This window comes from Plodia interpunctella, chromosome 5 (assembly GCF_027563975.2).
Source record: "Plodia interpunctella isolate USDA-ARS_2022_Savannah chromosome 5, ilPloInte3.2, whole genome shotgun sequence".
Classification (NCBI taxonomy): domain Eukaryota; kingdom Metazoa; phylum Arthropoda; class Insecta; order Lepidoptera; family Pyralidae; genus Plodia; species Plodia interpunctella.
Genome location: NC_071298.1, coordinates 4759707 through 4771947, shown reverse-complemented (window position 1 = coordinate 4771947; position 12241 = coordinate 4759707). Strand labels below are relative to the sequence as shown.

The 12241-nt window shown below is 38.5% G+C and overlaps 2 protein-coding genes across 5 annotated transcripts; one reads left to right on the top strand and one right to left on the bottom strand.

Moving 5' to 3' along the window:
- The first annotated feature begins 52 nt into the window (after positions 1-52).
- On the top strand, positions 53-11661 carry LOC128670038 (uncharacterized protein). 4 transcript variants are annotated; one of them, XM_053745391.1, is made up of 19 exons: positions 53-482; positions 657-781; positions 932-1057; positions 1327-1422; positions 1697-1765; positions 1895-2018; positions 4132-4681; positions 5905-6044; positions 6179-6297; positions 6545-6717; positions 7018-7122; positions 7501-7661; positions 7957-8061; positions 8300-8467; positions 8903-9095; positions 9494-9641; positions 9913-10044; positions 10339-10473; positions 11542-11661. In XM_053745391.1, the coding sequence occupies exons 1-19, from the start codon at positions 446-448 to the stop codon at positions 11584-11586; spliced, it is 2751 nt and encodes a 916-aa protein (XP_053601366.1). In that variant the 5' UTR covers positions 53-445; the 3' UTR covers positions 11587-11661. The 4 variants fall into 4 exon arrangements, with proteins under 4 accessions (XP_053601366.1, XP_053601365.1, XP_053601363.1 ...); XM_053745390.1 differs by having other exon boundaries at positions 1285-1422; positions 10351-10473; XM_053745388.1 differs by having other exon boundaries at positions 1285-1422.
- Positions 2016-3639, bottom strand: LOC128670040 (uncharacterized). Its single transcript, XM_053745394.2, has 2 exons — positions 3363-3639; positions 2016-2698 (listed from the first exon to the last, which is right to left on the bottom strand). The coding sequence occupies exons 1-2, from the start codon at positions 3625-3627 to the stop codon at positions 2136-2138; spliced, it is 828 nt and encodes a 275-aa protein (XP_053601369.1). The 5' UTR covers positions 3628-3639; the 3' UTR covers positions 2016-2135.
- Positions 11662-12241: the final 580 nt, after the last annotated feature.

Genomic DNA, 12241 nt, shown 5'->3' with positions numbered 1-12241 from the left:
CCTGCCTCCAAATCCAAACAAGTAATATGTGTTTTACTTTTATGACATTTTTAAACGTTTCTTTGAGTATCTGCTATATTTTGTCAACTGCTGCGGAAAGGCAAACGTTAAAAATCAAACGTGTATCATCGATTTTGTAATCTCTATTGGTTTTATTTTTTGAATGATAAAATATGCGCCGATCATGGCACAGATATTTGTGTCTATGAATCACAGAACAATGTAACGTTGTAAAGTTAATATAATGTAAAGTTTTCTCGTATGATCTGAGATAGCTATTGCTCGGAAAAAGAAAATATGTCTCTGCCCCGCGCGCGGCCTAAATCTATGTCTCAGACTCATAGTTTATTATTCCGTATAGGAAATTATATTCTTTGACGTTTAAAGTATCAAGAATGTTTACAATACTAAGTTAATTTTCTTTTATGATTGATATAAGGATAAAATGCTTAAAGCATTTAACACAGTTTTTTTAAATTACGGTAAACGTTCTCCATATATAATATGGCAATGTAAAAACAATACAACAGCACTGGTTTGCATGTCAATCTTACCAGCGAGGCTGATGATGATTATTCAGTGTGAAAGTATAAATATATATATAAGTGAAACCTGTTATTGTTTCAACATTGTAAACACAATATATAATTTTTCAGGAATATGCATCATTCTCTTCAGTTTTATACCTGGTTTGCAGAGCGAAAGTGGTACAGTGGACTCAGATTCTGAGAACAAGGCCCTGGTCGAAGTCAGAGCTGTCTTTATCAACTGCCAAACAAATGTAACACCTTTTCACACCATTCAGAATTCTTCCACATGTCCTAAAAACTGAATTTCAAGTGCCTATTCAAATCAATACTGTGCACTTTGAGACATTTTTTTAAGGTAGCGTAAAACACGCTTTTGTGTAACTGTCTGATGTTCCGACCAGGAAGGCCTGGCTTCGCCGGACACTGAGGCTGCGCGGTTTCAGCGAGAAGAACTTTTCAAACACAATGCTTTGAAAGATTGTAACACCAAGTTAGCTCTTAGTCTAAAACTCGCAAGTTTACCTCAGGTAAGAAATGTAGTGGAATATTCCAAGTATTAAAGTCCCGGCAGCCTTGGATATTTATTATTATAATTATGTGTAATATTTGACTTGTTCAATATCATGAAATGTAGATGTTAACTTATTTATTGGAATATATAGGACATTCCAATAAAATACTTGACTAGTAAAATAGAAGCGTCTAATCTACTCCTGCCGGGGAAACGGTATTCCTTTTGGACGGGAATTTTCAGGGAAATTCTGATGAATATATTCCAATCGACCACGTGATCGAGGGCCCCAGCAAAAGACGTGTACGACTATTGAACCCGTATGTGTTGCGGCTGCGCTGGGAGAACCCTGTGCAAGTATACAAATTGCAAAATATGGATGTAAGTTTTATAATTAAGCTTAATTGTTTGTTGCACTACTAGTACTCGATAGATATTTATGGAAGGGAAGGTAGGGTCTGTGCCAGTAGGACCCTAATTGGCTAATTAAAAAAGTTACATTAAACTTTTTCTGTGATGTAGATGTAGGGTCATTTCATCGAAGTCTCACATCTGGTACATGGCGGGTAACAACGGAAAAATAAGGTCTTAAAATACTAGGTATTAATAATGTTGACTGTAACTTGCTATAAATAAAAAAAGATGATAATTTCAGATTGTAACTGGAGTTTTTACAGAAGCCGAAAAACGGGTAGCAGAAAAAAAACACACAAAATATAAGAAGGTATATATTATTGCAAGGTATATATATATATATATATATAAAAGTAGAAAATATTTGAAAAGGAAAGCCGAGAACAGATAGGTGTTTGTTTCGTAGAACAAAAATATCAACTTACTAAATAATTTACAGGATCGCGTCGTACGAAGTGCAAATCAAGTGCAAGGCCCATCTCAAAGTCTCGGAGCTACTTCATTTTTCAGCACAAGTCATGACAATAATGATTACGTAGATCCGCGACAAATTGCAGATTTCGGTAAATTGTGTTTATTTTGGTATACAGAATGATCCGTACTAATATTATAAATGTTCTTCTTTCACGTCAAAACGGGGTATTGGTCTGAAATGAATTTCGGTGTGGAGAATAACTACATCACGTAGCTTCGGCGTCGAAGCTATCGTCTGAGTATACTTCTGTCTTTACGTGTTTTATTATTGGAGAATTACATTGTTCCTTAAAATTATGAGTGTTATCTCTTCTATGGTTTTGCGACGACAGAAATTCTTCCTCCTCGATGATCACAGCAAATATTTTCTTTTTGACCCGCGTCTGCATCCACGGCGGCATATCCCTCGTGCTTCTAACAATTGAATTGAAGAACGCTTCTAATGCATCATCTGTCTTTTTTGGGCTCGGTGACCTCTTGGGGCCATAGTCACAGTCACATCGCCGTTTTCTGTTTTCTCTGTGTGCTGCTTCTGTAGTAGACACATCCTCACTCTTAGTCGCGTTACTATCTTGAGATTGAATCGGATCCATGTCGATGTTTTCAGTAATCCGATATTTCATGTGCGGCTCCAGGAACTGCATGACTTTAGCATATTTCCACGTAGTTATTTGAGCAGGTAATAGTTTGTTTTGTCCTAACTTTGCTCTCTTCAAGGCTTCCCTGTGATTGTCTCTAAGTTTCTTCCATTCTGTCTTCGCAGCTCTCACTATACAACAAAGTAAAAGAAATAAAATAGCAAATTATTTGGAAACAAATTATTAAAACTAAATTTGGTTCATCCATCAGGCTTTGCAAAGTGCATATTAACTGCAAATAAAAGCAGTAGGGGCTCTATAAAAATACCTACATATATCGCTTATTAAATTAGCCTATACAGCCTAGCGCCTAGCTAGATTGTTTACTAAACCTTGTTTAAAAACAAATCACGCACCCGGCTTAAATTCAACTGTCTTCTTCATAGTCGTACTCCTCATGGCTGAGAGTCGTGGGCATTACGTGGAATGAAACACACATAACAACTTTCTTGGCATTATTAATGGAGTGGTTAGTGGCCATTGCCTTCTCCATTTCACACACAATAAGAATCAACCAGTGTGCAGGTTTCCTTACGATGTTTTCCTTCACCGGAAACAAGTAGTGGTCGATGAAAACGACCAAGTGGTACGATACATGAGTCAGATTGGTATACAAATCTCATGTGGCACGAGTAGGATTCGAACCTGGGATCATTCGATTCACAGGCGGGCGTCTTAACAATTACACCACCACCAATTCAACTGAAACTGAAAACTTCGTAAAAAATGCCTATGTACCTAAATCATAAATGTAAGTAGACCATCTAGGTAATTATTATTGCAAAATCATCTCACCATCTGGTATGTTTGGGTTATTGCATCGTTGTACTATGTACTGCCAGGCTGCGTCTCTGACATGCGTGTCACGATAATCTTGGTTCATAGGGTTCCATATGCAAGCCTGAGCCCGGACTTCATCTATAAATTCCTCCATTGTGAGCCGGCAAATGTAAGCTCGAAGGGGCCGGCTACCTGCGCTCGCGCAGAATACTGACCTCGTCGGCGAGGCAGCGCGGCACCGCGCTCGCCCGCGCGCCCCGGCCCCTTCCCGCGCGTACATTCTAACTAACTCTCCTTTCAATCAAACCGGTTTATTCAACATCTACTAGTTGTGGGTTCTCTTCATCCAGCCGACTGACGGCATAACGTGAAACCGGTTCATGCATTCCGTTGGGTGTGGAGTGAAGTTACTCGACATTAAAGTAAATGTAATACAAGTAAATAAATAGCAAATGTTTCGTTTTGTAGGCCCAGTATATTTGCCGGCTATTTGTTGAAAATATTATCACAGACGGGATAACTAATAATAAAGAACTACTTACAAACTTTATTTTTATATTCTAGTCTTTTTGAAACTTACGCGCTTTGAAGACAATAACTCCATAATTATATTAACGGGAACGGGTTTAGCTACAACTGCATGGTCGTTAAAACGTTAGCATATTATTTACATACAATAAATAAGGTTCCTGCTGAAGCCCGTTAATATACATATACGTAGTTGTTATTGTTATTAGGATGTTCTTATTGAAAATTACCAATTGAAGTTAACTTTATGTTTCAGTAAATTATTTCAATACATCATTGCTTAGGAAAAAGCGTCAACAACAAAACATCGTCGTCGAACCACAAAGTTCGGATGAAGAATCATGGATATCAGATTTGGAGGCTACAGATGTGCATGTAAGGTCCAGAGGAACTACGGCTATGGTAGGTGCGCCCCACAAACATGTAACTCGAGAAAACAACTTCTGGAAAAAGGCAAAGAGTAATTTCGATAAATATTTTCCTCAAAATGAAAAAGTTTCTCATAAACATCATACTCACGCGAAGAAAGTTTTGACAGAGAACAGTGGTGGATCTGGCGAAGTTTATCGCGATAACGGCATTGAAACATCTAACATAGATTCGGACCAGCAACATTTTCGAGATGCAAGCAATGATCTATCTAAACCGGCGATGGATGAAATGTATTCGTCAGAAAATACATTTTCTTTATACGATATTGGAAACCCTGATATATGGTGTGTCGTTCACGTGGAGCTATTCGAAAAGCGAAGTACACCGGAAGGTAAAACTGTGTGGAATGATATCACGAAAGGAGAAACCGCAAGGTAATTAATGTAGCTGAACTTCACGATCTACCTAATCACGACTAAATTCTTATTGTTCACCGAAATTCAAAATGAAATAGGCAGAAAGTTTAGAAGCCGCATTTTTTTTTTGTTTGTTTTTATTTTGATACTAGTTGTGCCCTAGGCTTCGCTCCCGTGGGAATTTCGGGATAAAAAGAACCCTATGTGTTATTACAGTAGATTTTGCGTGAGAAAATGCTCATCAGACTGAACTACTTTTATTAGAGCGTCATTCAAAATTCAAAAATTCTTTTTTCAATTTAGGATGATATAAGTACATCACTTATTGACATCAAAAAATTACTTAAACTAAATCTACTGCCGACTTCCAAAGCGCAGAGGAAGAAGAAGCGGGAAGCGGGAGGGAAACTTCAGCGCGGCCTTTTCTCCAAGGATTTCTCATTTCTATGTTTCTTATCGTTTAGTGTACCATCATAGGTCTACATCAGGTGTTTCAGATCTTCGATTTTTATATCTCAGCAGAAAATGCCCATCAGCCTAAACAATTTTTGTTAAGTCATTTCTATATTCCCTATAGTTTAGCTGTACCATCATGGATCTACATCAGGTGTTCCAGATCTTCCATTTTTATACTTCAACAGAAAATGCTCATCAGGCTGAATAAGTTTTGTTAAGGCGTCATTTCAATATTTCCTATAGTTTAGCTGTATCATTGTTCTCCATCAGGTGTTCCAGTTTTCAAAATAATTTATACCCTATATGTTGCTCAGGCTTAATAACTATATAATAAAAAAAGTTTCATTCAAATCAAACAGACAGACAAACAGACAGATTTTTTTCCAAATTCTTACTCTGCTATTATGACTCTATCGCCTAATTTTATTTTTATGTAAATTTATTCAATGTACAGGATTTTTTTTCTACTGTTTTATTATATGTATTGATAACTACGCTGGACTGATTTTGATGAAATTAAGTAAGTATGGATATAACTAAGTATCTAATCGGAGAAGAAGGAGAAAACAGATTATATTTAACTTCGAGACTAGGTAGTTTTATCCATTTTTTTCGTAAGTGAACTTTCAAATTTATTTATTTTTATCGCAGGCGTAGTAACTTATTCTGTCACATTTCGTTCTGTAGACTTTGTGTACCCACCTGCCTTCATTTCTGTTATGCGCCAAAGTCCGCAGTTCGCGCAAAAAATAACTAATCTATTTTGTATGTACTGTTTGTCACAGTGTCAGCCCAGTGACTCCAGAGTGGCGAGACCGGGACCTCAACATCCGATACAGGTCGACGGAGTGGATGTCGCAGGACCAGTTCACGTTGCCGGTGACCACCAGCCTCTGCTTGCTGGTCCCGCAAACTGACAGTAATGGTAATGGCTTAATGTATTCTGTATGCATAGACGTAGGTACAGTCGGCGGAAGTACAATAAGTAGGTATAGGTATAAGTGAAAAAAATGCATTCTTGATATGGTATTTTTTTAAATGTTATTATATTTTTTGCAGATTCAGAATTAATAATAGTTCCTACAGAAGATGTTGTTTTCATGGATGACGATTATATAAAATTGAACAAACGAGATGAAAACAGTTCTCAGAATCTTGCAGCAGATCCTTTGGAAAAGGTTGTATTATTATAGTATATTATTCGAACAAAATAAACATGCACTAAAATAAATATTTTTACTAAGTAACTAGTACTATAGTATAATTTTTTGTTCGTCATACGTAGTTTTACTACTGAAAACGGTATTAATTAATACCCACGATACAGGCTTAGTTTGGTGTCAGATCTTTTGCTGTAAAACAAAAACATCTCTGATTTCTGACTATGGTAAGCACTTACAGTAAAAACAAAACTTTCTATTTCAGCATCATCGCAAAGTTATGGTCCGTGTCGCGAGAACTCTGCAACGCGGTCTTGACAATCTGAACATAGTGGAACAGGGCTCCGACCATTACTTGACATTGCCGCACCGGAGGCCCCACCACATCCAAATAGATGTGGAGACGCGCGCTGATGACAACCAGCTTATACGAGTCGGGTAAGGAGTACTCCTTTAATAAAACCAACGTTGGTTTTATTATTCTTCTTGTATCGCCATCGAGTGGCAGTACTGTGTACTACACGTAGTCACTGCGAAAGTGGGATTTTAACAGTCTAATGTGCAGGTTTATGATGTTGTCCTTTACCAGAAGCTATGAAAACTTATACTTGAGTTAGATTGGTGGTAGCATGAGTAGGATTTGAACTTGGGGCCTCTCGATCACACAAAGGTGTTTTAACCATTAGACTACCATCGCTTCACATATGCTATGATGATGTACATATATCTGTACGACAGGGCGGACGGCCGGCTAACGACAACGGTGTCAGACAACAGCCGGCGCACACGCACTGTGTTCACGGTGCAGGCCACCAATACTGGACTCGCTGCTGCTAAATTCAAGTAATTGTTTATGGAGTTAAGTTATTTTATTAATTTAATTAGGAAAGGCAAGCTTTTTTGTATATCTTTGGATTTCTTTACATGGTTATCCCATCGAAATAATTTATACAATAAGTCATTTCTGCTGACTTCCACTTCTTTATTTGGAGGTTTCCTATGATCTTGTACGTCAACTGTATAGGTATATCGTTAATACAAAATATATGTCTATCTGTACATGTATACCATATAAAGGTCATATCATACTTACACTGCATCGCTCCCTCCCGGCAATATGACCATTAAAAAGTGAGCTTTTGAAACGTCCACTTTAAATATACTTTACATTGAAAAGACGAGCCGTCAGCGAGCAGTAATAATGAGAATTATGTAAAATAGGGTAAAAACTCGAGACTGCGGCCCCGAGCTGTCGAGTCTGCTTCAGGAGAAAAGCGGCGCCGGCGCAGAGACGGACTTCGTCCTGATCCCACCGTACCACACCAAACGGATCTCCCTGGATCTGCCTGTCGAACTGCCCGGGGAAGTTGCTCACTGCTCTAGTATGTACTTGGCAGCAGATATTTTATTTTTACATAACCCTTTATTGAAGGGGAGGCCTTTGCCCAGCAGTGGTACACAAAATACAGGCTATAAAAAACCCTGTATTGACCTCGTACAGTTGAGACTGATAAACCCAAGGAAAAGAAAAGCAATGGAAGTGAATGACACTTCCATTGTTTGATTGATGATTTTATGTGATTATTATATTTAACTTATTTTTTATCAGTGATGATTAAACGCCAAAATAAATATAGAACGAATGAAGAATACGAAAAAGCAACATATTTTTTTCAGTCGCACTAGTAAACCAAAACGACGAATCTGTGGCGATCCGGGACGTGACCATCAGAAGAGGAGACCGGTGCTACTGCGTGTGGCACTGCGACTGCGTCTGTTTGAGTAAGCGGCAATATCATCTAAACAAGATTTTTTAACATAAATTACATTTTTGCCACGAGCTGCTTTTCCGTCACAGACAGACTTCTTGAATCTTTATGCATTCAACTGAGCCGGTGCCGAAGAGTAGGAGGCGAACTTGGGTGTACTGTCTCATTTTTGTTTAATAGTTTGGCTGCTTGAATGGTTCAATATGTAAAACTATGCGATTTCCAAGAGTCCGCCTAGTAAAATTTTTCAGGTGAAGATCCCAAGTTGCTATGCCGCGAGATGTCGGAACCACGTCAAGTGGCGGCGGGGCTGCGGCGCGACAGAGCGCGGCGCACGCGCGACATCTGCTACCCCAACTGCGAGTGCCTCAACGTGTTCGTGCTGATCGGCGGCGTGCTTGCCGTGCTCTTCTCCTTAGGTCCGTGCCGCGTAGCAAAAACAAAGAACTCATTTTACTAACAATAACTGTGTCAATGTCTGAAATGAACAGGAAATGAAATGACACCACGTCATTTTGTGTAGGTACCTTTCATCTTATCTACTTATACCTAGGCCTGTTCTAATAAATATTTGGTCCGTGCACTGAGGTGTATTTCGGGATCATACCGAGGCCGCAGCTTGGGTAAGTATGGTATCGTCAATTCGTGATAGATGCAAACTCGTTACCAAGATGAAATCAACTGTTTGGTGTCCAAACATACTATAGGCACAGATTAAATAATACCCCAGTACTATAGGTAAGGTTCTTTCTTACTTTACCTACTTCTTAACAGCCGCTGTTTCACCTGTGCTTTCAATGTCGTAATTTTTTGACGTCAATAAGTTTATCCTATGTTTCGTCATATATTTTCAGGATTTTTAAAAGCCTGCCTCGGTCTAATAATAAAGCCGGTCGGGTCCCTGTACCTGGACAAGCTGGTGCGGCTGCCGCGCAAGATGGAGCAGTACCACGAGCGGAGCCTGCGCGGGCGCCGCGTGGTGTACGACGCGGACGGCTGGCCCATTCACCCCGATACCAGCAAGCGGACTGTCCGCTCTCTTAGCAGGTTTCACTTAAGTATCTCTCGATATTTTACAGTCATAAAGAATGGAAAACGGTTTTTGAATGAGCACCTAATGTTGCCTGCCACCTGCCATAGCGACCTTATTTATTGTCTTCTCTTTATAAACAGAATGCAAACAAATTACATATATAAAAATACATACATTTTTATACACAATGTGTTGTTTAACAACTTAAAAAAAAACAGTGAAATAAGAAAATTAATATTCGATGTCCATTAGTGGTTTGTAATTTTTTTGCATCACCCCTTAAGAGTCATGCCCCATTGCTCAGAGTTACTCCGTTGCGACGACGCGTCACATTGTAACTCCGTTATTGATGGCGGTGTGGCTTGTGTTCTATAAATCCTACATATTAATTATAATACTAATTTACTTTCAGGGGAACGGAATTTATATTAAACTTAATATTTTTCATTGCGGCGCCCTGCATGATTGTCTGTGGCTTAGTGAGTCAACTGGTGTCCAAACAGAAATGTACGAAGCGAAACGATAGTAATGCCAAAACACGCGTCAGTGCAAATTTTCAGGTACGAGCCTATTACCGACTGTTCAATTTAAAATAAATTAGGCTTTTATTTACATTTTGAAACAGCAAGGAATGGCATTTTTGTAATTTTATAGTAGTATTATTTAAATACCTAGCTCCCTAAATGTTTTAGGAAAACAATTTACTTAAGTATTGAGATTTACATGTCAGTTAAAAAACTTGAATTTGTAGTTTTTAACTATTACCTAGAATAGTCCTATGGCAATATTTGGCCCGATTTTCGAATTGAAGCAATTCCTTGCTGTTCATAGGAGGAGCTGCCCCGCTTGCGGCTTCGCCGGGGGAGGCGTCTGCGCAAGTGGATGACGCCAGAGGCTGACGATCTTTCCACCAACCTTTGGCGTCACGGTTTACTTCCGCAACGATCGTACAATTGCAAGTTTGTAAGTTAGCACAAATTGGAATTGACATTGTGAACAAATTGGTTTCGTTTATTTTAGACAGCAAAATCTTAATCTCTTAATTCAGCTCAAAGCTTTAAACATAATTTATAAGGCATACATATGTAATTATGGTAACAAGTCAAATACAAAACTATAATACTTTCAAATAAAATCAATTATCTAGTGTATCAAAATCTCCCGTGGTATTATTTTTAATTGTGGCTAGGTTATTAATAAAAAGAAATCATGAAACTCATGAATGTATGACTTCTTCAATAAATTGAAGCACACCAGTCTGGCTCGCAGATGCGGCCGCTGCTGACGGAGGACGAGTGCCGCGCGGGCGGCACCCCCTCCAGCGCGGACTCGGAGCAGGACGACACGGAGTACGTGCTCACGCAGATGCAGAAGAGCAGGGAGTCTCTCGCGGTGAGATGTCTTCGCATCTTCACCATAAATAAACGACGAACGATTAGATCCATGGCATATTAGGGTGGTTCGCAGAGCGTTTTGACCGCTGCTGCGGCTGCGCGGTCATTACAAAATTCGTAAATTTCCGATCCGAAAATCAGTAAAGAATCATTTCCAAAATCTATCATTCATAAAATTGACATTACTACAGTACTAATGTAAAGTCATATAGAAAAATTTATTCTTGTCTTTGTTAAAATTTGAAAAATTATAAAGACAGCGCGACCGCAGCGGTCGAAACGCTCTGCGAACCACCCAGTAGTCACCACGCCAGTCCGCACTATCTAGAGGTGCTTTGTTTGACCGTTGAATGTAGCCTATTTTTTAAAGAGTTCTGAAGTCCGAGGCAGAATCAAAATAATAAAAAAAATATTCTGCTTTTTAAAACGATATAAATTGCAAACCATTTTAGAATTATCTGCCGACAATAAGTTACTGACCAATTAGAATTTAGCTAACCATATATATTTTTTGCTGGCCTAAACACAAATATTTTACGTTTAAATGACACGCATATTGTAATTACTTCACGTCCGCATTGAGCGCGTGCGTGAAACTAATCACAGTTTGCGCTGGAAGCGCAGACTGTGATTAGTTTTACTAGAGTGACCATCACAAGTGTGCGTCTGCATTCAGCAAACGCCGGACGCGGCCTACGGCATATATATGCACGGCACATATATAGGCAGGCCAGTAAATAAATATATAATAAATCGAGCGCTTTAGGCAGAATGTATCTACTAAAGGCTAAAATCTTTTTGACTACTGCCTTTGCTGGTTTACGTACGTGCTGTCTCGATCTCACAAAGATGGAAACAAGTAACTACTTTTAGTTAGACCCCAATGACACGAGCTCTTTTTCAAGCTCAACGATCGCACTTTCGACATACCGTCCAACGCACAGCACTCAATATGCGATAAAAATTAGTCGCGTTATAAATTTTATTGATTGGCCGCTAGTAGTAAATAAGTAAGTAAATAATCTTTACTCATACTCTAATAAGCACTTACATTTTCTACTTCCAGAGGACTCAAATGATGAACATGACCACTTCTCCTTCTACGAAATAAAAGTGAAGCTTTTTTTTCTATATAAAATAATTATAAATGTACTTAAATATATTTACTTGAGTCTTTAAAAATAAATTTAACTTTTTTTACTTTTACTCAAGCCCTTTAATGAACAAACCGCCCAACTTGTGTGTGATGCAGGATGCAGGCAGATAGATTATATTGTAATAGCAATTTTTTCCATGGGTACGTTTCCATTTCCATGGTACCTACCTATATAACGCACAGTCTCTGTCAAGTCAAGAAACTGATGAAATTAAACGAGGGCGCTGTCTCCTGTTGGCTGGCAACACTCAGTTTTTATCAAATATTTTGGATAACCTTATCCAAAATCTTTGGTTTTTATGAACCAATCTTTCCAATCGATGGATTTAGTAAAGTTAATCTTAGTCTCGACTTGAGTGGACTGAGTCTTAACCATTTTGGTATTGCATTTCTTCATTTTCTTAACAGATTGTACTATGCAAAATATACAGATACGATCTTACGATATCATAATGCAATATTATAACACCACACCTACATGAAGACTAAATAAAAAGAAAATACAATGATTTTGTAGATGAGAAATGTAAAGAACATGTAAAAAAATGACGTACTATTTATCCATGGAAGTTTTATATTACACTAACCGAGCCGCGACGCGGCGCTTCGT